This window comes from Canis lupus, chromosome 4 (assembly GCF_048164855.1).
Source record: "Canis lupus baileyi chromosome 4, mCanLup2.hap1, whole genome shotgun sequence".
In the NCBI taxonomy this organism is placed as follows: Eukaryota; Metazoa; Chordata; class Mammalia; order Carnivora; family Canidae; genus Canis; species Canis lupus.
The window spans coordinates 1,490,391-1,515,981 of record NC_132841.1 but is presented as its reverse complement, the minus strand read 5'-3'; the positions used below and the strand labels follow the sequence as shown (position 1 = coordinate 1,515,981).

The 25,591-nt window shown below is 37.4% G+C and overlaps 1 protein-coding gene across 13 annotated transcripts in view; it reads left to right on the top strand.

Annotated features, from left to right (window-relative positions):
• Positions 1 to 25,591, top strand: part of LOC140631715 (transient receptor potential cation channel subfamily V member 3-like) — a 541,542-nt gene that overhangs the window by 424,021 nt on the left and 91,930 nt on the right. For 9 of the 13 annotated variants that reach the window (XR_012029200.1, XM_072822929.1, XM_072822926.1 and 6 more), the window contains one exon: positions 21,049 to 21,077. Coding sequence is in view for 8 of the 13 variants with exons in the window: in XM_072822922.1 (XP_072679023.1) it covers positions 21,049 to 21,077 (29 nt within the window). In the remaining 5 variants the exon portion in view is untranslated. Of the gene's footprint in view, positions 1 to 21,048; positions 21,078 to 22,388; positions 22,702 to 25,591 lie in introns of those variants that run through there. The other 4 variants (XR_012029206.1, XR_012029205.1, XR_012029203.1 and 1 more) reach the window with 1 other exon arrangement.

Genomic DNA, 25,591 nt, shown 5'->3' with positions numbered 1-25,591 from the left:
GCTGGGAAATTGAAGTAGGAGCATATTCTGTCCTTAACATACTGCTCTGCTAGAAGTATAAGATCTGAATTCATTACCACCATTCCTGAACACAAACCTCAAAGCTCCCTTTCACCTGAGAGCAGAGCCTCCTAGGTTTCCTGAAACAATGTTGGCATATGCAGGAAGTGGCAACAAAAGGAAATTTTCTTAAAGTTTAAGATGAGGGATGCCTGGATGGCTCAGTGGTTGAGCATCTGCCTTTGGCTCAGGGCATGATCCTGGAGTCCTGGGATCAAGTCCCACATTGGGCTTCCTTCATGGAGCCTGCTTCTCCCTCTGCCTGTGTCTCTGCCTCTCTCTGTGTCTTTCATAAATAAATTTTAAAAATTAAAAAAAAGTTTAAGATGAATAGAAGTGGGCAAGGAATCTTTGGAGCACATAGTCATCATTCCCTGCTGTCAGAAATGCAATAAATAGGGTTGTAAAGAGAAGAAATTGAGTCCTTTTGCTTCGTGCTTCATGGATCACCCACCAAAATGCTGGCCAAACCATGAATTGGGAATCTGTCATGCCTCACGGTGTACAAGCAGAGAGAACACATCTTTTCTTTCATTTCTATGCTCGCCCTTTGAGGTGTCTGTTTAGAGCCAATAAAATGACATATTTGACACATCCTTAATGATAGCTCAAGAGAGCCAGAAAAATATCCAGGAGCCTAGAATTGCAAAATTAGAATGAATCCATAGAGATTGTCCAGGCTGGCCTCTTGTCTCCATATCTTCCTAAAACTGACATTACCAAAGTTTTGAGTGGGGAAGGACCCTGGCCAGGGGGTCAGGTGCCGGTCCTCATTGCCTCCTCCTGTTTGTCCTGCCCTCCTTAGAAATCTGCCAACTCCGACAGACATTTGCAACCAATTAACCCCAGAGACTTAATAGGTTATATAAGTTTTCCATGAGACACCACAGAACTTAAGGTGAAGCATGGACACGAAGAATGTCTGATAACAGTACATTTCAGTCCCTGCAAACTATCTTTACATTTAAGCACCTAACTACACAATTACATAATGAAGGCCAGACATTTCTCCTTTGGAATTTTATAGATTGCTAAGTACACATGTTTATCTGAAATCACTGATCTTTCAGAGCAGGTTAGAGTGGGGGTGTCCTTTTGAAATTCTGTGACCTGCATCAACTGAATGTGATCCCTGTCGCTCCACTTCCTTTATCCATTCATTGCTCATTTGCCGAGTCTCTGTTAAGTGAGATGCATTGGGCCAAACTGTGCAGGTACCATGAGGCTGAAACAGGGTGGCTCAGGCTTAAAAAGTTTGCAGTGTCATTGGGAGGGTAAATTGTGTGCATAGGTAATGATACTAAAAGGTAGGAGGGGTAAAATGGCAAAGCTCTGTGGAATTCTAAAGAAGAGAGAGTAGGCTTCAGAAAGTATGACTCAGAGAAAGATCATAAAGGAAGTGACATTTGGCCTGAGGCCCAAAGACCAGGCAGGACATATAAAAATGGGAGACAGCACTCTCGGCAGTGGATAAACAGTGAGGTCAGAAATTTCAGTAGTAGTTGGCAGATGGGAAGCAGTTTCCTTTGACTGAGCAATGGGGTCTATAAATGGAGGTGGTGTGGGACACAAGGTTGGAGGGTGTCATGGAGTCAGACAATTGTAGGTAACAGAGCTTCAACTTGAGTCTGGATGGTGGGGACCCATGGAAGGGGTTTGATCAGAAAGAAGCCATGTGATCAGAGACAGATGTGTGTGGTTAAAGCCAAGTGACACTACAAACACCATTTGTTTTCAGACAGTTTGGTATGACACTACAATATATAGGTATCGTGTTGGTTGTAAGTGGCAGGCAGAACACATGGTGAATACATTCCTTCTTCTTTCATTACTTCTCTTAACATTCGTAAACTCTTTAAAATTGATGTGCCCATTTTGTATGCAACTGATCTCGTTTATTCCTTACCACAAGCCTGTGAAGGTTTATCTCATGTTAGGTGAAGAAAACCCAAGAAGGTTGGTTGATTGGACATCTGGTCAAATAGCTGGTTAGTGACAAAGTGGACACTGGAATCTTCTGCCTGCAGATCCAGGGAATTCCCTCTTATGTGACAGGGCCCTCAATACATAGTTGTTACTGTACCGTTAACCACCAGCCCTGTGAAATACAGTGGGTCTTTTTATGTGTAAAACATTATCACAGCACCTGGGTGGCTCAGTGGTTGAGCATCTGCTTTTGGCTCAGGTCGTGATCCTGGGGTCCTGGGATCGAGTGCCACACTGGGCTCCCCATGGGGAGCCTGCCTCTCTCTCTGCCTGTGTCTCTGCCTATGTCTCTGCCTGTCTCTGTCTCTCATGAATAAATAAATAAAATCTTAAAAAAAGTTACAGGTAAAAAGGAAAACTCTTATTACAGAAATATGAAGTTGTTTTCTGGAAAACTGACACTTCTGGAAAATGCAGCTAGATAATCTTTTATATATTCATAGAAGACCCCTAAAAAACTCAAATTAGATTAAGGAAGATGTCAAGCAAAGTGTCATGTCATCTAAAAAGGTCGAGCTCAGATGGGGACAGATTTCTAAGAGGACAGGTAAAAAGAAGGGAGCATTAGATTCATCTTTGAAAATGTAAAATGCAACATAAATACCTCCCCCATGTGATCCGCCCTTCAGGGCAATCTCAGAACAGATGATCCTCCAAATAACCGCTTAAGAGAACCATGGTATAATTATGGCTTTCTCGGTAAATGAAAATACCAAGGCTCATTAACTTGCCCCAGGTCACACTAGTAAAATACTGGGACTGGGACTCAGGTGGTTCTTATACCTCTTAATTCAAAGCCACTTTGACTGCCTTTAGATTTACATCAGGACTTTTGAGATGATTTAATAATAAAGTGTTACAGACTGTGTATTTGATTTGTGATACATAACCTATTCTAGTGGTTCTGCATACTGATCATCCATATCTTTTAGGTTTTATTGGGATAGATTTTTGTTTAGGGTTTGGGAAATGCTATCCAAGTCAGAATAGGATGCTAAGGAACACTACCACTTATATCCTTAAATGTTTAAGTGTGTTAAAATATCCAGGTTCAGTGATAAGAACCTCCTGAAGGTCCACTTATTCGTGTCCAGCCTTTAAACAGAGAGGCAAGGGTGAGGAGGTTTACAGAGGAGCAACTAAGGCCCTAAAGGCTTTGGGAAGCTTGATATTGAATTCAGTGGGACAGTGTGAGCAGTGCTTTCCCATAGCACTCTCAGAGCTGGAGCAGAAGTGAAGAGAGAGGGAAGGAAAGAGGTAGACCTGGGCTCTTCCCCCAGCGCATGAGGAAGAATGTCAGCCCCTGGTGCAGAGTGCAATCCAACTCACATTTCCATTTTCAAAATTTTATTTTTAACTTGGATAATAATGAATGAATGATACATTCTTACTCTAAATCTTCTAACAGGAGAGATGGAACTACCATCTCCCCCTGACCAGCACTTGGTCTCACTCTCCTCCCTAGAGGATTTTCTCCTCCCTCAATTTTGGGCATATTCCTCTGGACAATTGTAAGTTTATCTTTATGCTCAGTGTGCATTTGGAAATCTATAGATCTGTTTTGATAGTGGTATCTCTCTTTTGCATCTTTTTTTTTTAATTAATGAGAGACACACAGAGAGAGGCAGAGACATAAGCAGAGGGAGAAGCAGGCTCCCCGCAGGGAGCCTGATGCAGGACTCAATCCCAGGACCCCAGGGTCATGACCTGAGCCACAGGCAGATGCTCAACCACTGAGCATGGGTGGCTGTGCACCTTATTAAAGATACTGAGAAGTCGATTACCTTGAGACACTAAGTTAATAGAATTTGCCCCATTAACACAATCTCTATGCCCTATGATGCATTTAAGAGTCAATCACTAGTCCAAGCACTTCACACAGCATTGGTTTCCTATTCACAGTCACGCTTTGAGAAGCAATCTAGCTGTTAAAGTCCAGTTTAACTTCTAATAAACTGATATTTGAAAAAAAAATAAAAATAAAAATAAATTAAAAAAAAATAAAAATAAACTGATATTTGGAAGAAAATGACAGTAATATAATATATAGGTTTAGGGAGCATAATTAGACACGACTGATGAATGGCAGGATATTAAAAGTGTTGCTGCCCAATGTACAGGCTATTTTTCTGGGATAAAAAGAGAAAAGTTTCAATGACCTGATTTTAAAAGCCAAACCAGGGCAGCCCTGGTGGCGCAGCGGTTTGGTGCCGCCTGCAGCCTGGGGTGTTATCCTGGAGACCTGGGATTGAGTCCCATGTCGGGCTCCCTGCATGGAGCCTGCTTCTCCCTCTGCCTGTGTCTCTGCCTCTCTCTCTCTGTGTCTATGAATAAATTTTAAAAATCTTAAAAAATAAAAAATAAAATAAAATAAAAGCCAAACCAAACCAAATCTTCAGAACAACAGAAATCTCATTCTTTGCATTTGTGTGCTCCTCCAATAATTCCAAGAGCATTAGTTAGAATAAGAGAAAGAGTTACCATGGTGTTGCCTCTTTAGAACTTCCAGGATGATGTCAGTGTGTAGTATGCTAATCAGAAATGGAGCACAGTCACTGTTTGTTCCACTCCTTTGTGATTAATATTCATTACTGTTGCCCTGGCATATGAAGTGATCATCCCTTTTTCATGGTGCACGTGTGGGCAGCAGCAGACAGAGGAGACATCATAATTTTAGGCCATTTACAAAGGCCCAGCTACCAGAACAGATGGATCAGAGGCCATCCACCTACATTGTACTTCAAAACACCCTGCCTCTCTGTCGACTACAAAACTGACTCGAGATGTCCTTATTACCAAGCAGGGATTGAGAACATGAGTGTTGCCTCACTGACCCTTAAAGGTTGAGCAATGACTTTGGATATGATAAAGCTCTGTACACTTCACTGAATTTTCTCACAGAATTAGCCTCTCCTTGAATAAAACTGATGTAGTATGTGTCAGATATTGACACTTGGGGGACACTTTGCTAGAACTTTTGCCTTGAGCTAGTGTGCTCTGGAGAAGAATTTAAAAGGAATGTGGGGTTTGGTGGGGCATGTCTGACCCTGATGCTGCATTCTGATAAAACAGACCAGTTTCTGGGGCTTCTGAGGCTGTCCATCTTCCCATGGAGATGAAATTAAGCCAGTTATGCTAAAGCCTTAATGAATGCCTTCATTACCTGCCAATGAATTTAGTATACCAAATCCCACAGACAGCCTTTTGGGTATCTAAACACATAGAACTTCTCTTCATTGTGGAAAAAAATTAGTCCCTGAAGGTCTAATGAAAAATAAGAAGTCAACAAATAATGGAGTTTTACTCTTTACTTTCCTCCCTTAGAGACAGCTGGTAGGATGTGAATCTGCACACAATAAAATTCTACAGTGACTTGTAATAGATCATTGAAAATGAACGGATAATAAGACTTTACATCTAGAAGGAAACATGGGGTTCCTCTAGCATTTCCACATGTGACCAGCTAAAAAACTTAAATTGTTCCTATAGGAGAAGTACTGTGCCTCTGTTTTCTTCCAACAAAAGGAAGAAACAGATACAAAAATATTTAATTTTTTAATTCCAGTTTAATCAATGTATAGTGTTATATTAGTTTCAAGTGTACAATATAATCAATACTTTAGTACTTCAGTACTTCCATACTTTACTCAATGCTCATCAGGATAAGTATGCTCTTAAAGCCCATCACCTGTTTCTCCCCTCCCACCTCTCCTCTGGTGACCATCAGTTTGTCCTCTATAGTTAAGAGTCTGTTTTTTCACTGGTCTCTTTTGTCTTTGTTCATTTGTTTTGTTTCTTTAGTTCCACATATGAGTTAATCATATGGTATTTGTTTTTCTCTGACTGACTTATTTCGTTTAGTATAATATATCTGAGTTCCATCCACATTGTTGTAAATGGCAAGATTTCAATCTTTTTTATGGCTGAGTAATATTCCAGGTAGATAGATAGAAAGATAGATGATGATAGATAGATAGATAGATAGATAGATAGATAGATAGATAGATAAGTGATAGAATGAGGCTAATAGGTACCATTTTAACTCGAATTCAGGGAGAATTTCCTGAGAATTACAGCTATGTAATGACAAATGGGTTGCCCTTACTAATATCTACTGTTAAGGATAGAGCAAACTGAGACATCTGGGTGGCTCAGTCAGTTAGGTGTCTGCCTTTGGCTCAGGTCAAAATCCTAGGGTCTTGGGATTGAGTCCCACATCAGGGTCCCTGCTCAGCGGGGAGTCTGCTTCTCCTTCTTTCTCTTCCTCTGCCCCTCCCCTGGTCTCTCTCTCTCTCTCTCTCTCTCTCTCTCTGTCAAAGTAAGTAGCAAAACAGGAAGTCACCCCATGTGTCTTGAGTTTAAAGCTCAGGCTCTTAACCAAGACACTGACACCCATCTTAGTAATCGGGGATGCAGGGGTAGGGAGAACATGGTCTGTCGGTTTTCCCGACAAAGGGAAAAGGCTTATAGAAGAGTCTGGAATTTTTTTCCCAACCTCCAGATTCAGGGGAGACTTATCTATATCTAAAAGATAAGTTTATTTTAAAGATAGCAGAGGTCACAAATGGACTGAATCTGCTGTAGTCAGTTCACAGCGAATTTTCCCTTATGCCCCACTTAGTCACAGTAGAAAGAAGTTACATAACGCCTGTGCAAGAGCTGATTAAGAAAGAGATACTAGAAAACTGTAGAAAATGCTTCCTCAATAAGGTGTTGAGTGGAGAAATAGGATGCTATAAACCAGATGTAGCAAACTGCAGCCCCTGGGAAAATCAGGAATTAGACCCACAGATATGCTGTTGTTCATTAGATTTTGGCTGATTTTTACCCTGCTCATTTTTGTGGGCTTTGTTTGTTTGGTTGGTTTTGCTTTTAAATAGATGCCAATATCTTAAAGTCAGGACTTTTTTTTTTTAATTTTTTTTTTTATTTATTTATGATAGCCACACAGTGAGAGAGAGAGAGAGGCAGAGACATAGGCAGAGGGAGAAACAGGCTCCATGCACCGGGAGCCCGACGTGGGATTCGATCCCAGGACTCCAGGATCGCGCCCTGGGCTAAAGGCAGGCGCTAAACCGCTGCGCCACCCAGGGATCCCAAAGTCAGGACTTTTATATGCTTTTCTTGAAGAGACAAATCTGGCAACACTGGATCTGAATCCACAGGTTCAATGGTCCTGTGTTTCCAGAAGGTTCCTATCATGCCCTTTTGTCTTACAACTTGCCTGCCTCACTCAGTATGCCATTTACCCAGCTCTTGTAGTCATCTGGGCATAGACCCACCTCCTTACGACAGCTTTAAGAACACATTTTAAGTTGCTGAAGTTCACTACATGGAACAAGGCATAATTTTATTTCTGAAGCAATTTTGCACAAAGGAGCATTAAAGAAAATAAACTTGCTGTATATCTAAAGAACATCCACAAAACAGTTGAAGGCTTAGGCCTTGCATACCAAATTCTAATTTCTGGCCTGTTTTACAGATGCTAAACCATACTTCAAGCGTGGACATTCATATATCACTATAAGCCATATCCTTCTAGATAGGTCCTTGTGTTTTTTTAATCTTACTTTATTTGGGCTTTTCTAAAAAATAGATCACTCTTAAGTACTGCCTTTGTGGAAATGGATCTTAAATTTATATTTTTTTATAGCTTAAAGGTTTGGTAGAAAGTAATTATCAATAGAGGGATAGGTGGGTACACTTTTTAAATGCACACTAATTAAATTTTAACTGTTGAAGAAAATGTATCTTGATAACACTTATCTCAGGTTTAGCAATTTTAATATTAATTTTACAGGTTTTTTATTAAAAAAAAAAAAAAAAGCTATGTTTGAGGTGCCTGGGTGGTTCAGTTGGTTAAGTATCTGACTCTTGATCTCAGGGTCATGAGTTCAGGCCCCACATTGGGCTCCATGCTGGGCGTGGAGCCTACTTTAAAAAAAAAAAAAAAAAGCCATGATTTAATACACATTTTCTAGGCCAGGACTCCTGTTGACACAGTAAATCTGTGCTTTGTTTCCTTATAAATTTTCTGACATAGATGGCAATGTCATTTTTAAAGTAAAGTCCAGAAAATACTTTCTCTTGAAAGGCCTATAATAAAAATTATATTCTTAGGACTGCTATAATTATTGGCCTGAACATTTATCTAGGCATAAAGGAAAATTATTACTTCTAGTAGATATCTAGTAATCTGTTGTTATAAACTCAAGAAAAATCCAACAGACTTAGTCAAAATTCAATCAAACTAATACTCCATATCACAGAAAGGATTCTCAGTCTAATGCTTCAATGGAAAAATGATAAAAAAATATTCCAGAAGTGCCAGCTTTGCCAAGATCTGAGACAAAACTGAGGGACTGCTTGCTCCCCAAGCAGCAAGTAAGCAAAAGACTGAGCAATATGGACAATTCATGACAAATGCTAATTCAGAGGAACAGCAACAGAAATAGATCAGCATTTCCCAAAGTGCATTGTGTGGAAGGAATACTAATAACCTGGATATTAGTATTATTCCAAAAATTTGAAAATCTCTGATTAAATAAATTTGGGAATCAATACATTAATGAAGTCAAACATTTTCTATTTATTATGGGATTCTCTGAGTTTTTATTATGTTATTCTGTTAATATGAATGGTGAATTCCCAGGGAAGATATATGGCATATGGTAATTCCTAAAAGAAATCCATTTTGGATAGAACATCTCTTCGGATGAATAATCTACATAAAATTCTTCATATATTGATTAGGGTTAAATTCAGCTGTGGAAGACAGATTAGTAAACTTTAGCAATCTTGTTTCTCTCAGATGTAAAAGAAGTTTAGAAGCAGGCCAGGACTGACATGGCTCCGTTTCTAAAGGGTACTCAAGCTTCTTCAGATGTTCTGCTCTGTTCACCATAGAATTTGATCTGTGGTATTATAATCCAAGATGGCTCCATTCATCACATCTGTATTTCAAAAATAAGATGAAAGTGGGTATGATATGCCACTTGTCTTTTATTTTATTTTTATTTTATTTATTTATTTATTTATTTATTTTGCCACTTGTCTTTTAAAGAGGTTTTCAGTCAACACTTCCTTTTACTTCTCATTAGCTAAAACTTAGTCCTGATGCCAGGAAGACAGGAAAATGCAGTCTTTTATGAGGTAGTCCTATGTTTGGCTAAAAGTAGGGTATCTGTTATTTCAGAGAGAAAGAGAATCACTAAATAGATAATCGAAACAATATATAATGTAAGTATTTCCATATGATTTGGATACATCTAAGTATTATTTTCAATGCCTTTGATTTTTTTTTTTACTGCTATGACTTTCTTGAACCAATAACAACAAAAACAGATGAAAGATTGAACTACATGGGTAAAATAAGCCAAGGATAAATAACTACATGGATTCATGATAGCGAGCAGCTGATCTCATTCTTTGAAATGGAAACTACCACCATTTAACATAGTCTTCACCCTTATATTAAAAATATATTTTTGTTAAGACCTTTATGGATAAGTTTGCCTAATCGTAATAGATATGTCCACCTATCCATGACTGGCGAGACAATGTCCAAATTCAGAAAATTTTCATTATCCAATAATAAGATTAGTTCTGATTGAACTAAAGAATAAATCACTACTCTAATGCTTTTAAAAATAGGAGATGGAGGGCAGCCCGGGTGGCTCAGCGGTTTAGTGCCACCTTCGGCCCAGGGTGTGATCCCGAAGACCCGGGATCGAGTCCCACATCGGGTTCCCTGCATGGAGCAGGGGGGTTCCCTCTGCCTGTGTCTCTGCCTCTCTCTCTCTCTCTCTCTCTCTCTCTCTCTCTCTGTCTCTCATGAATAAATAAATAAAATCTTAAAAAAAAAAAAAGAAGATGGAGTTGTGATCAATCTTTTCTGTTATTCAGAATTATTCTGGAAATAGGTTGACCTCAAAATTATCTTGGTTTGCTCAGTCATTTTTCTGCTTGGTTCAGACCCATAGCAAAAAATCATACACTTATCAATATTTCCCTGGTGCTGAGGGATTTTATAGTTGACCCTTAAACAACACAGAGGTTAGGGCCACTGACCCTTGTACTCTTGAAAACCTCCATGTAACTTCTGACTCCCCCAAAATCTAAGTACTAATAGCCTACTGTTGATTGGAAGCCTTACAGACAACATAAAGAGTCAATTAACAAATATTTTTATGTTATATGTGTTATAGTGTATATTCATACAATAAAGTAAAGAAAATGTTAAGAGAATCGTAAGAAAGAGAAAATGCATTTACTCCACTGTATGTCTATTGATTGAAAAAAAAATTTCCATGTGTAAGTGGACCCATGAAGTTCAAACCCATGTTGTCCAGAGGTCAACTGTATATGATTTTAATGATGCTCCACAAAAATTATAGAAAACCAGTACAATTCCTGACTGTTAGGTATTGTGTTTAGTGGTCTGTTATAACACTGTCTCTTTATCTTTGTAAGACTTTATCTCCATTTTTCAAATGGAAACTAAGGCATGGGAAGTTAAATAACTTGATGTTCATCTCTAGAAAGCAGCAGGTTCTGGCTTTGATCTTAGTTTCTGAACCCCTATGCTGTATTTCTCCAACTTGGGAAAAGACTGTTCATCTGTTTGGAAGTATTTGTATGTATTTGAATTTATTTCTGCAAGGGAATCTCCATATTCCATTTTTGTGTATAACAGAACAACTCACACCTCTTGTTTATTGTCAAGAAATGGTAGAATGCCCCTTGACTCCTTAATCTAATCATGGTACATATGTGTCATGGTGTTTAAACAGCATGTACAGGAATACAATTCCGAACATTCTTGATTCAATAAGATTGAAAATAATTTGATCATCTATAAATAACTTCACCAAATCATCATTACAGTAGAGTTTTCAAAAGAAATCATTCCATTTTCCTCATACAATCTTTGAGGTTTAGTCTTCATAGATAAACTAACAACAATTTTAAGAAAAGGGATTGAATGCTGGTTTCAGCTGATTATGTAAAAAAGTGATGATGGATAAGTGGTCTTTTAAAAATCAACATCTGTTCCCTGTGTCTCCTCCAGTCATATTTGCTTAGTTTACAATTCAGGCAAAATCTGGGCTGTTTTTAGCAAAGCCAACACATCAATGGAGGAAAACGCTGAATACCATTCTGATTTTGCATATTTACTTCACTGTCCTCAGAGTCTTTATTATTGGTGATGATTCAAGTATCATTGTAGCATAAATATAAGACCAAAGCTACATTCTTCCATCTACAGACAGTTCCTATTATAGGTTCATTGCATGCCTGGGGGTTGAGTCTTAGAACTAAAATCCTGACTGCATAGTGGGGTTGTTGACTTCATCTCTTTGAATACTAGAAAAATTGCCATAGAAATGATAAAATTTGCAAGAAGTAAAATCATATTTATTGTGCAATAAAATGCAATGAGCTCCTATTAAAATATGTTGACATTTCCCCCTTTTTCGGAAGTAGTAGTTAAAAGCGTATGCGTTTGAAGTAGGTTGATTCTGATTTGATCAATATAGTTGCTTTACTAGCTGTGTGACTTAGTTGACTCACCTCATCTTTTCTCAATTTCCCCATCCATAAAATGAGATAACAGCAGTATTAGTCTCATAGAGTTTCTCCAAGAAATAAGAGAATATGGAGAAAGCTACTAGTAAGTGCCTAATGAATGTTAGTTGTTCTTGTTAATATTAGTTATAGATGTACTTGCTATCTGGCTCATGAGCCTAGTTTCCTTACTGAAATGTATTTGATCCCTTTTTCACACTTGCCATACACTTTTAATATAATTTTATTGAGTTACTGGGAAAATACTTAAGAAATATATGATCTTTTCAAAACTTTCACATCATTTGGTGGGAAATCTGTTGTAACAGTCATCCATCTATGGAGAATAGATTCCTAATTATGGGATATGCGAGTCTCTAAAAATATTATTTTCTGTGTGTTCCCATTGATAAGAGATACAATAAAATGACCCAATATGAAAAATAAAGTGACTCTACAATTCCACATATTTTATATCAAGCAGAAGAAAAATAACATCTATGTTTTCCAGACTATGGACATCCATGACACATGTGACATTCTTATACCTGTTACAAACCCTGAGAATCAGAGCCTATATTCCAAAGGATAGTGAAGTTCTGGAATAAGTGAGTAAAACCAAGGCTGGCTTAGGAAAAATGATATTGATGAGGTAAACTTAAGTTATTACTTTCCAGTGAAATACATAAAATGTGCTGAATGAGTAAAAAATTGCAATTCATTCTGAAAAGTAAGGGTTACCTAAAAAATTTAATCATTGATCTCAGAAATGAAAAATAAAAAAATTCAAGAAAGCAATCTAGTGATTTTAAATCCTTCAATACAAAAAAAACTAGCTGTTTTAGGTAGAATCCATATCACTGAAATATGGAAATTCTAAAAAACTGATTTCCATCTTTTTAAATTTAAGAACTATCTCTTTACTAAAGTATTGCAAATAAAAGCAAGTGTTTTTATCTTCCCATATTATGTGGCAGGAGCAAGCGAAACTGTAGAAAACATGCCTCTTACTTCCTACCCTTAAGAAGCTTTTACAGATAATGCAATTGTCTAACAAATGAAATTTACGCCCTTAGGAATCTGAATTTGGTTTTTTCGTTTTTGTTTTTAAGATTTTATTTATTCCTGAGAGACACAAACAGAGAGAGAGGCAGAGACACAGGCAGACGGAGAAGCAGGCTCCACGCAGGGAACTCGACATGGGACTTGACCCCAGGTCTCCAGGGTCTCCAGAATCAGGCCCTGGGCTGAAGGCGGCGTTAAACTGCTGAGCCACCCGGGCTGCCCCAGGAATCCAAATTTGATTTTAACCATGTTTGATGAAAAACCTTTTCTGAAACATATTAGACACCCACAGTCCTATCTGAATAGGAAATAAAGAGCGAAATTTGACACTTTCTCAGGAACCAGGATCCTGGTAATGTAGACATGGTGGAAACATGTGCTGCTTTCAGCAGTGGCCTAGAACTTCGTTTATAGGAAGCATGGCTGCCATCTACTTGCCTGCTGACTCTTTCTTTGCTGTATTCCATAAAGCTAGCATAGGAAGCTTGTCGCTTCCTTCACTCCAGAAATGAGTTTACATAAAATTAGTTACTAAATGAAAGGCTTTCTCCCACATGGCTTTCCTACCATCTGGTAGACATTCACTTCTCAAAGTGACCGGCAACATCAGCATCACTTAGAAATTTGTTAGAACAGAGGACTCTCAAATCCCAACCCGAGCCTACAGCAGCAGAATCTGTTGTCAAACCAAATTCCAGACTGATTTGTAAGGCACACTGAAGTTTGAGAAGTGCTGATTTAGATCATCTTCTTCACTATCACCCTTCAGACAGTAGCTCCAATTCAATTCCAGTTAACTCACTCTATTCCTATTAACATGCATTTGTTGAGAGTTGTAAAGGAGATTCAAGGAATTCAAGGATTCAAGGAATTTAGAAAAGGCTTATTTTTTACATCTGTGTTTGTTTCATAGAAGTGAAGTGAAGGAAAAGGAGAATCTGACAAATTTGAAAAAGCAATGAATTTGGCATTGCCCTTCATTGTAAATGGGAACTTGGTCTAGTCATTATAACTCACCTGTTTCGTCTCTTAAAACGATCCTCAAGTCCCTTCTAACATCATGATTATGCACTTGGCCAAGTGTAACAACAGGCATATTTTTCAAGTCTTCAATTACATTCTTTTGAGCAGCTTCAGACACCAGCAGTGTCCTATCCTTCTAGAGACGGAGGGTTTTTTTTTTATTTGAAACAAAGACCATAAAGTCATAATTAGCAGCCAAGATGGGAATCCAGGTCTCTTGACTCAGCATTCAGACCCACAATGCCAAGAGATTCTCCAGAAACGTGTAAATGAAAAAGGTGCTCGCAGAATCTTGGATTATGAACAACCAATCTCAGTTGTTCCAGTTGCCCATATTTTATCAATTCTTCCCATACTCCAGAATTATTGAGCAAATACTTTCAATCATGATGTAAGATATTTTTAAGAAATAACTAATGCAGCTATGTGGTGTATTTAGATGTCATTAAGAAAATAGATACTGAGGTCTCATCACAAGGAAGAATTTTTTTTCTTCTTTATCTTTTTTTTTATCTGTAGGAGATGATGGACATTAACTAAATTTATAGTAGTGATCATTTCACAATTTATGGAAGTCAGGTCATCATGCCATACACCTTACATTTTCAAAGTGCCATATGACAGTGCCATATGTCTCCATAATACTGTAAAAAATAAATGAACAGTGAGTGAATGGAGTGAATGAATAAATGAATAAAAGAAACTTATGTTAGAAAGTACTTTCAAGTGGGGCACCTGAGTGGCTCTGTCCATTGAGCATCCAACTCTTGATTTCAGCTCAGGTCGTGATCTCGAGGTCTTAAGATCAAGCCCCATGTTGGGCTCCACACTCAGCATGAAGTCTGCTGTCCCTCTCCTTCTGCTCCTCCCCACCCCACTCCCCACTGTGTGTGCATAAATAAATAAATAAATAAATAACACTTTTAAGAAATTAAATGGGAACAAAAAATACTTTGTACTCAGTAGCATTACTAAAGGGAATAGTTGAACCACTCCATTGCACGACTTCAATGGCATCATTCCCATGGAAGTTTATGTAAATGGTATTTCCCAGCATATCCTTTACATTGAATAAAATACATGCTTTTTCATGTTGCTCAGTCCATGTTACAAATAATAATAAAATTCATTCTTTTTCAAATGATCAGGGAAGAAAGTAACTCAGTGGTATAATTTTTCCCAAGGACAGGATGACTTTCATGGCTAATGGTAAGGATGGAATGATACTGCACTGAACAGCTCCATTCCTTATCAGGCATTTTAAACTGTAAACTATGGGTCAGGCATCATTCTCAGCACTGGAGATGCCTCTCACTGAGCAACACCGGGTGTCCAGGGATCTTGTGAGCAGAAAGAGTGACCAGGATAGGAAAGCATCATGTGTTTTACCCATGAAAGTACAAGTGACAAAACAAAACTTAAGGGGAAGAAGGAGTACTAATCGTTAGCATAGGTACAATGAACTAGTAATAATAAATATTACCCAGAAGACAGAGTTCTGACAAGGAAAAATCAAGAGGAGGCAAGGATCACAAAGAAGCAAACAGTTGGAAATAGAAGAAAAAAGAAAACTATTTATTTTCATAGGCTTTCATCTAGAGTGTTGGTTTTAAACATTCTTAAGCTCAATCTAAATTATTGTTCCCTAAACACGAAAATGCATAAAGTAGAAAGCATTTAAAGGAATGCTGAAGAACAGAATGTGAGTTATTAAAATATGGTATAAGAAGACAGGCTAAGAATGTTATTCATATGCTTTTGAAAAGAATGAGGTCTTGGGAGAAGGGTTTAAAATAAAATGAGCAGTTTATAGATACAGATAAAGATATATAGGCATATAGATATATACATATCCAGAGAGAGAGATTCATTTAAAATATCAATACAGTCTGTAATAAAGGGCAGTTTAAAATATTTGAGCTACAAATAGACTTATTAAAGCAGAATACTTAAAAGATGATTTTTTAATGAATAAGTGTTGGGTCAAGACGTAAATAAATGCAGTTAATTTATAACATGGTGTTTTTAGACTGTGATTTTAGGTGTTTTATAACATTTACACCATCTTATATGAACTAAGATACATACAGAATAAACAAGGAAAGACTATGGGAAATGAATGGAATTATTTATTTTTTTAATTGGGACTTTTTTTACTAATTTTTAAAATTGAGATATAATTGAAAAATAACATTAGTTTCAGATGTACAACATAATGATTTAATATCTGTATATGTCATAGAATGATTATCACATAAGTCTGGTTAACATCCATCACCACATGTGGCTATAAATCTCTTTCTTATGATGAGAACCTTTTTTTAAGTTTTATTATTATTATTATTTAAGTAATCTCTGCACCCAACATGGGGTTTGAACTCAGGACCCCAAGATCAAGAGTCACATGCCTCTCCAACTGAGCCAGCCAGACACCACCCCCCATGACAAAAACTTTTAAGATCTATCGTCTTAGAAACTTTTAAATATACGATACAGTATTGTTAACTATAGTCACCATACTGTATATTACATCCCATGACTTACTCATTTTATAACTGGAAGTTTGTACCTTTTGACCCCTTCACCTATCTTACCCATCAATCACCAGACCATTCTCTGTATCTATGAGCTTGTCTTTTTGTTGTTGCTTTTTTTTTTTTAAGATTCCACATATAAGTGAAATCATACACCCCACTTTCTTTATCCATTCATCCATCAGCAGACACTCAAGTGGCTCCCATGGCTTGGCTATTTTAAGTAATGCTGCTATGAATTACTTGTATATGTATACATGTCATATACATGTATATGAGCATGTATATCTTGTCAAATCAGTGCTTTCCTTCCCTTCAGATAAATACCCAGTAGGGGGCTTACTGGATCATAAGGTATTTCTAACTTTTTAAGGCCCTATATGGAATTTTCTGTAGTGACTACACCAATTTACATTCGGACCAATAGTGCACAAGCATTCCCTCTTCTCCACATCTTCACCAACCTATGTGATTTCCTGTCTGTTTTATACTAGCCATTCTAACAGTGTGAGATGATGTCTCATTGTGGTTTTGATTTGTATTTCCTGATGATGAGTGATGTTGAGCACCTTTTTATATACCTATTTGTGTATCTATATGCTTCTTTGGAAAAGTGCTTATTCAGATCCTCTGCCCATTTTATAACTGGATTCCTTAGGCTTTTGCTATTTGTTTTTAAATAAGGAGCAGTGAAAAAGTGACCTCTATTGTAAAATATAGTTCGAAGGATTTTTATAATGGAAGTTACTTTGGGTTGTTCTATGCAACTTCAGAAGTCATCTTACAAGGTTATCATATTTGCAAATAATTATTAGGAGGGATGTAGGACAGATATGCATTGAGAGCCAGCTATGTATTGTGAATATTTTGAAATGTAGTTATATAAGAGTAAATTAGCAAACTTAAAATCATTCACATGCTGTTCCTTTCCAATTGACATCAAAGATAGAACCAAGGGCAGCCCTAGTGGCTCAGCGGTTTAGGGCCGCCTTCAGCCCAGGGTGTGGTCCTGGAGACCAGGGATCGAGTCCCACATTGGGCTCCCTGCATGGAATGGAGCCTGCTTCTCCCTCTGTCTGTGTCTATGCCTCTCTCTCTCTCTCTCTCGCTCTCTCTCTCTCTCATAAATAAATAAAATCTTTAAAAAAAATAGAGCCAAAACAATGATAGACCTACAAAGATGATTCAAAAATTAAATTCCATGATTCCTGCTTTTTCTCTCATTTATGTAAGACTAGAGATATTCCTCAAAAGGGAAGCATGACAAGGGAAACAATTATATTTCCTATGTAAGTTATTTAATAAGTATATTGAATTTAATTGAGCCAAGTGAATCTCTTTCTTCCATGAGCTTTTGACTCTCCCAGGGGTGAGAAGCTGTAACTTAACAAAGGTTAGCAGTAACTTGATAACTGTGAAGAGAGCTTAAAGCAAATACTGTATCAATTCTATGTATTTCTGTGTCTCAATAATAATTCATTTCTATAGTCTATGCTTCCATAATTAATACTCCTTTATATTGGATCTTTTGTCACTCACTAATTGTTTCCAGCCAGATTAGAAGCTCTTGAAAGGCCATGCTGTGTGCTTTTTACTTCTCCTACATTTCACCATAGCACTGGGTACAGAATTGGCCAGTAATACACACTTGACTGATCATTTGAAATGCATGCATGTGTGAACTGAACAGTCAGTGATTTACAAAAGCTTAAGTGGATTGTTCCCTGGTTATCCTCGAGAGCACATTTTATTCCATGTGTGAATCTCTTTGTTGATAGCACCTGGAAAATCCTTGGTTATAGCTTATGGGTCCAAATGTAAAGAAGCTAAAGAAATAATAATTTCATGTGAAGACTCTTGTCTGTTAAAGTCATCTGGTTTCTTATTAAACCATCTCTGACATCTCTGTGGTTTAAAAGCATTAAAAAACACCATCTGCCATGGTGGCCATATCCCTGTAATGAGGGAATTTATCAAGATATATTGAGCTCATAGGCATTTAAGCTTACATTTGTTCTTTGCCTGATGTGTAAAAGCTTCTGCTGGACACGTTAAAAAAAAAAAAAAAAAAAGCAAATACCAAAGTGCTCAACTTTTATGGGCTCGATTTTGCCTCTAGGTGATTTACAGAAAATATGACTCATATGCCACCTGAGTTCATAATGAAAAAGGCTAAATACTCTCCAAACCACCTGTTTGTTGCCTTGTCTTTCATGCCTAAGGATTCATATCCTTCATGAAACATGGGCTCTCTGCCATTATTATTCCCAAGGAAGAAATGTAATTCCGAAGTTTTTACCAGTCTGTTCATTCTCAATTGCTAAGGTTATTAGAGATTTCAGAAATATTTTTATGGGGAAAATTTACTAAGCTCTACCATGTTCCCCTCACTCTTTTAAAGCTTAACACTGATGACTCAAAAGAATTCAGATAAGTGGAAGGCACTTTAAAGTTAATTGCTCCATTTTATAAATTGCATTGCTCAAATTCAAGAGTAAAAGCCATTTCCTAGTTTTTGTCAGGTATCTTCTTTCACTGTGTATTGGATGTCACTTAATTCATAGTCTACAATGATTTAACCGTCTCATTATGCAGTTATTTCTGGTAATGTCCTTCAATCTTGACTTTGCAAATTGAAATATATTTTATTGATCTAGATGCATTAAGTGTTTCAGACACTCTAGCATATTCCACCTCGCCAGCAGTTACTTTAGGAAGGCCTACTTGAACATAAACGAGGATCCCTTGGATAAATCTTTACCTTTCAATAATGACTTTGAAATGGTCAAAATGATCATGAGTCCTCAAATATTCCCAAAACATTTCTTAGCATGTGAATAAAAAAATGACAGAGAGGTTTTTAGGCTTGAAGTTGGCCTGTTTTGATTAGCACCTTCACTGTGAAATCCATTCAGAAACCACATAACTCGTTTTACATCAAACATTTTTATGTACACTTCAGATGAATTACTATTTCCAGAACACTCCCTCCATTAGACAAGAATTTTCTTCACTGTACATAGACAACGCAGACAATAAATTAGATGAATGCACATGAGCTTAATATACCAATATGTTCTGTGAACCTAGTTAACATTAATAGGTTTACTAACCCATGGACCTTTTACAGATTCACAACACACATATGTGCACACACACACACACACACACACACACACACATGCAAGGGCTTTATTTACAGATAAGCCTGTCTGTTTGTAGATTGATCAGTGGGTAAAATAAGATTTATCTCTTTTTCCATCATAACTAACTTTTCTTCAACAATGAATATAAAACTTTTTCAATACTAAAAAACAAAGAATTTTACAGTGAGCATCCCCAAACCAACCTCTTAGAATCAATCATCGGAGTTGTGCAATACTTGCTATAGTACATATCTACATCTATCAATCCAACAAGTCATCGTATTTATTTGTTGCATTTCCAAGTTGCAGACATCAGTATATGTTCCCCTATATATTTCAGCAAACATACCAACGTAACTAATTGTTACATAACAGTTTCCAAGAATGGATCATTTGGGGTGATCTTAAATATCATAAGCTACTCAGAATTTTAGTCTAGTTGGTCTGGCTTTGGCAAAGATTCAGTATTCTCCCTTCTCTTTTTTGACTTCATCTACAACTCCCTGGAGCCTGATACTAATTGTCCTAACTCTGTGTCCCCATCTCTCTCCTTTCCCCTACAGTGTACTGACTTGTGTATGCAACCATGAATCAGTTAAAGTTCTTGAACCAAAGTGCTTACAGCCATATGGGTGGTGTAAAATCACTACTAGCAAAGACAGATGACAGCCAGAGTATTGCAAATCATGAAAGGCAGTGGTACTTGATAGAGTGCCTCGCAGTGTCTGAAACATAGATGGTACTCGATAAACCTTTATGGATATAAGAATGGGAGAAGAGAGGAAGAGAGGGAGGGAGAGAGGGAAGGGGAGGAAGGGAAGCCATTAGCTGGATAAGTAAAAGCTCCTTGGAAGAGTTGACAGTTGAATGAGGTTTCATGAAGACAGGGGTACAACTCATATCAATAGAAAATTTTAAGCAAACCCTCAGCTGGGCATAATCTCCTTAGCACATTGATTAAAAGTGGAAATGGCCAGTATTTGTATTCTTGGTGGTGGAAACTTGACTGGGGAAAGCTTCCAGAAGACAAAATAGCATTCAAGAGTGTTTTTAAAACAGACGATTTCATAGGAGGCTGTTTTAAGGACTTAAGATTCAGATAGAAACTGCACGGGTAGAGATGAGTGAGTGGCAAGTATGGGACACAAGCAAGTTGCTAAAGCCAATAACAGATGCATAACTTTTAGTTAACAACCCCAGTATTTATTAGGAAAATTATCATGTCTCAACACACATCTTACACAGAAAGCCAAAATAATGTTTTTGACATTTCCATTTGGAACCAGCAACCCTCCTATTTAGTATATGACAACGAAGATGCCTTTCCCAAGTTGATTCGTGATGATAGCCTAGCAAACAGAGAAAATATTGGTGTGTTCCCTAAAAATGAGGTGGTAAGATTTTTAGCTTTCAAAGGTCAAAAATATTTAATAATCAAGAAAACTATGTGTGTGCACATAATAAAAAAATCAAGATAAAAATAAAGCATCTCTCTAAAATTTTTCTTCTAATTCCAAAAGATTTTCAGAATTACAGTCTGGGTGCCTGGAAGCTGAACTAGTGTTTTTATTTCTTTATATAATTTTTAAATTATTCTAATTATTTAGCACTGCCAGAGGCTCGCTTTAAGTAATTGGACTTGAAGTGCTTTTGTTTACTTTGTCTAGGACCATGACCAGACCTGGGAGGCAGCCAGGTAAGCATAAGAGATGAGAAACCACCATCGGATAGAAGGGGTGAAATAATTTATCAGCTGACAAAGGGTTTGTTAAGTTACCTGGGGTCTTTAATTATGCTTTGCTACTATTGCTATCTATCTAAAGTCTTATATGTTATGTAACATGATCTGAACTTGCTTGGGCTATATTATCTGTGTGGTCCCTCTGGAAAAGTAGGCAGTTTTCGTGATACAGATGTTAATTAAAGTTGCTTATCTCTTGGAAATAAGACTATAAATATAAGGTAGAAATTATATAGTTCACACTGCCTCCATCATAACTCTTCTTGGTTGCCAAAGAGCAAGGTGACTTCAAATTCATTCACTGAATGATACACTGGTCATTTTATTAGACAACCAGGAAGCACCAACAGTTAAAATCCTTGACCAATTTTCAAGAGCTCTCACAAACTGGCATTGTGATTTCACAATATTGCATAACCAGGTAGTATTGTTCTTTAATCACACACATGAATGCATTCTAAGTATATTTTGGATCTTTTTCCTTCTCCACACTTACCCCTTTAGAGCTGGCTCTGAGCTTTTATTGTCATTTGTCAAATCAAAAAGTAGCAGAAAGCAATAATAATAGGACCATTAATGTATAGTTGTTTGAGTATGTGTTCTGAAATCGGGCCACCTAGATTTCTATTTTGGCTCTTCTATCAACTACCTGTGAAACCCCCAATGAGTTACTTGACCTTCCTGTGTCTGAGAAGTTTCATTTATAAAAACAGAGATAGTAATCATACTTGCTTTCTACAGTCAGGGCAATTTTTTTTAAATGGAGGTAAAATTTATATAACATAATACCACAAACCATTTTAATTAAGTGACGTTTAGGACATTCACAGCATTGGTAACTCACCTCTGTCTTGTTGCAAGATATTGTCATCACCCCAACAGCAAACTCCATACACATAGAGCAGTTACTCCCCATCCCCTCCTACCTACAGCCCCTAGCTACCACCTGTCTGATTTCTATCTCTATGGACTTATTTATTCTAGACATTTTATATAAGTGGAATTACACAACATGTGCTATTTTGTTTCTTGTTTCTTTTGATTAGCATGATTTGGGAGTTCATCCACATTGTACCAGGTGTATGCCATTACTTTTTCTGGCTGAATAATAATCTATTACATGGAAATACCACATTTTGTCTATGCATTCATCAGCTGATGGACATTTGGGTTGTTTCTGCCTTTTGACTATATAAATAATGCTGCTAAGAACGTTTGTGTACAAGTTTTTGTGTGGAAATATGTTTTCATTTCTCTTGAACCTAGGTGTGGAATTCCTGGGTCATATGGGAACTCTATGTTTAGCCATTTGGAGAAGTGCCACACTGTTTTCCAAAGCGACTGCACAATTTCATATTTCCACCAAGTAGATGAATGTTTTAATTTCTTCATATCCTTGTCGATACTTGTTATTTTCCTTTTTATTTTTTTATTATGCCTAACTCAGTAGCCATGAAGTGGCATCTATTTGTAGTTTTGATTTCATTGTCCTAATAATGAATGAGATTGAGCATCTTTTCAAAGTCCTCTTGGCCTCATATCATTTTTAATAAAGAATGATTGAATGAGTACTAGATAATATGTGTATAGTACATGCCATGTGTCAGGTATTATATTAAGTACTTTACATATATATACACATGCATATATATATATATAATCATTTAATCTCAAAATAGGTATACTATCATTACATGTAAAGTTTTTAGAACAGTACTTCACAAATGATAAATGTGAGTTAGGATGGAAAACCAGAGAGAACAAGCATAGAAAAGAACATAATGTTATTGAAATGTTATAAGAACATAACTTATTCACCATTAGTTAATCTTCCACTGAATAACCAAAAGAGGAGCACTTGGGTGCCTCAGTCAGTTAAGCACCTACCTTTGGCTCAGGTCATGATCTCCAGGTTCTGGGACTGAGTCTTATATCCGGCTTCCTGCTCAGTGGGGAGTCTATTTCTCTCTCTCTCTCTCTCTCTCTCTCTTTCTCCCTCTACCTCTCCCACCATTCCTTCTATCAAAATAAACATATAAAATCTTTTTAAAAAAGAAAGAATACCCAAAAGATACGAGAATTGTTTCTCCTACCCTCTCTGTCATTCCAGAATATGCCAAATGTAGAACAATCACTTCATTGCTTTTAGTTCATCAAGAATGAGGATTCTGTTCTTAAGGTAGACCAGAAGTCCTTTTAGGGTTTTGTTCCTACATAAACCTAAAAGAAGTTCTATTCTATTCACATATTCATTTGTTCATTCATACTTTCAACAAATATGCATTGTGCTTGTCATATGCCAGAAGCTGTTCTAAGAGTTTTATAATAACAATTTACAAACAAACAAACAAAAAGAAAATGATGGGGAAAGGATCTTCCTTTTGGAGCTTACCATCCTTAGAACAGAAAACAAACAGTAAACAAGAAGCAAGAAGTATGCCTACATCATGAGGAAAAAGAAAGAGCAGAAGGGATGGGACATTGGGAAGCACAGCTAAGGGTCAGCTGAGGAAGTGAGGTGGAGTCCTGTCCACTCCTTAGTGGGAGTCCCTCCTGTTTCTCCTTGCCCTTTCAAGTCCTCCCCCCAGGAGTGGGAAGAAGAGGGTAGGGGGATCGTAAGAAGAGGAGACTCTACCTCAAATGCAGCCACTCCTTTAATCTGCTACAGGAAAAATCTGCACCTCTAATTCTCATACCTATAATCTTGAGAGTGAGAACACATCTAGTTTACTCTTTCTTTAGTATTTGATGTGACTTGGAGATTTGCTTGTTCCATCTATCACAGCCCATTTAGAGTAGTTAGAAATATGAGGTTCACCATTGGCAGGGACATTGCAACAAACTACTAATTGTTTGGAAATGTCCAATTAAGTTCTGAGCAAGCAAAAAGGAGCTGATTATGTACCTAATGTCAGAGGTTAGCATGAAATTATTTACCACCAGACATGGCTGGGTTACTAACACCCAGAAAAGTGGTGTGGCCATGATGATGTGTAAGGCAGACTCACGCTGTGTAGTACCACTCTTTCTCTTCTGTACTTGGATCCTCCTGTATGAATTAAAGAGGTGGGGGAAATATTAGGAAGAAATTAAACCCAGACAGCCTTGATTTTCTTCTTGCTAGCATCAAGCAGAAGACCTTGGGCAAATCCATTGCTTTACTATAAAATGGATACAGTAACACCTATTTTGTAGGATTATTGTTAAAAATGATCTATAATGGGTGAAAAAGACCCAGGACAGCATCTGAAAGAGAGTAGGCACATATATAATACAGTAGTAGGAGCTGAAGTGCTTGTGATTATATTGTTGGTGGCATCTGGCCAAAATCACCCTGACCACAAGTGGGCACTAAAAGAAGCTTCAGGAGGGCACCTAGGTAGCATTAATTCTTGATCTCAGCTCAGGTCTTCATCCCAGGGTCATGAGTTCAAGTCCTGCATTGGGCTCCATGCTGGGCATGGAGCCTACTTCAAAAAAAGAAAAAAAAGAGCTTCGGGACACTCTAAAACCCAACCTCAAACTCACTAAGGCTGAAATATGCAGACCAAAGAATCTGACACTCAGCAGTTGAAAAGGAAGTTCACTTTTTCTAATATTTGTAGTCACAAGGAGAAGAAAACTGCCTAGGAGCTGGCAGGTGGTGGGGATGCTCCAAGAGCTGAGTCTGAGACTCAAGCCAAAAGATGTCCACCTAAGTATCACCTCTGTTTCCTAGGCTTATGACCTTGGGCAACTCACCTAATCACATCAACGAGAGCCTGTTATCTCAGCTGTGAAATGGGACCCTAATAATGTCTATGAAAGCCCATTGTAAATTATAAAGCACTATACAAAAACATTATTATAAATAAAATGTATGAATACCTACATTTCTGCATTTAACAGCAAGCACAGAATCAAAAGTATACAGGCCTTTTAAACTATAAATTATTGCAAATATGATTGACCATTATTTCTAATTATGCAGATAGCAACTGATAGGGTGGAATTGAGAAACTAGTCCATGCAGCTCAAATTTCTGGCATCAAACACGTGAGTAGTAGAGTTTATCAAAGAATTCTGAAGCATTTCAAATATCCTTTATTAATCCTGACTGGTTACAGTCATACCCATGATTTTGTTTTTATAATATCCTTTGAACTCTATTATTACTGTCCATACTCACAGGGTGAGAAAATTAAAGACCAAAGAAATGCAGCCCCCAATGTCTCAAAAGTCACTTGGTGAGAGAATGATGACTACGATTTAGGAGGATTTTTTCTTCTTGTCATTAATGTCCGTTATTAATAGCATCCAGTTTATATTCTCCCAGGTGTATTCCATGAGTTCATCCCTCAGCCGGGCCCTAGGAATGCTGCGTGCTGTAAAGAGGCTGCAGAGCTTCTAAAGGGAACTTGTGGTCCAGTAACCACATAAGCAAAGTCACAATTAGAGAAATACCCTTGCATTTGGGAATAATGGGGTCT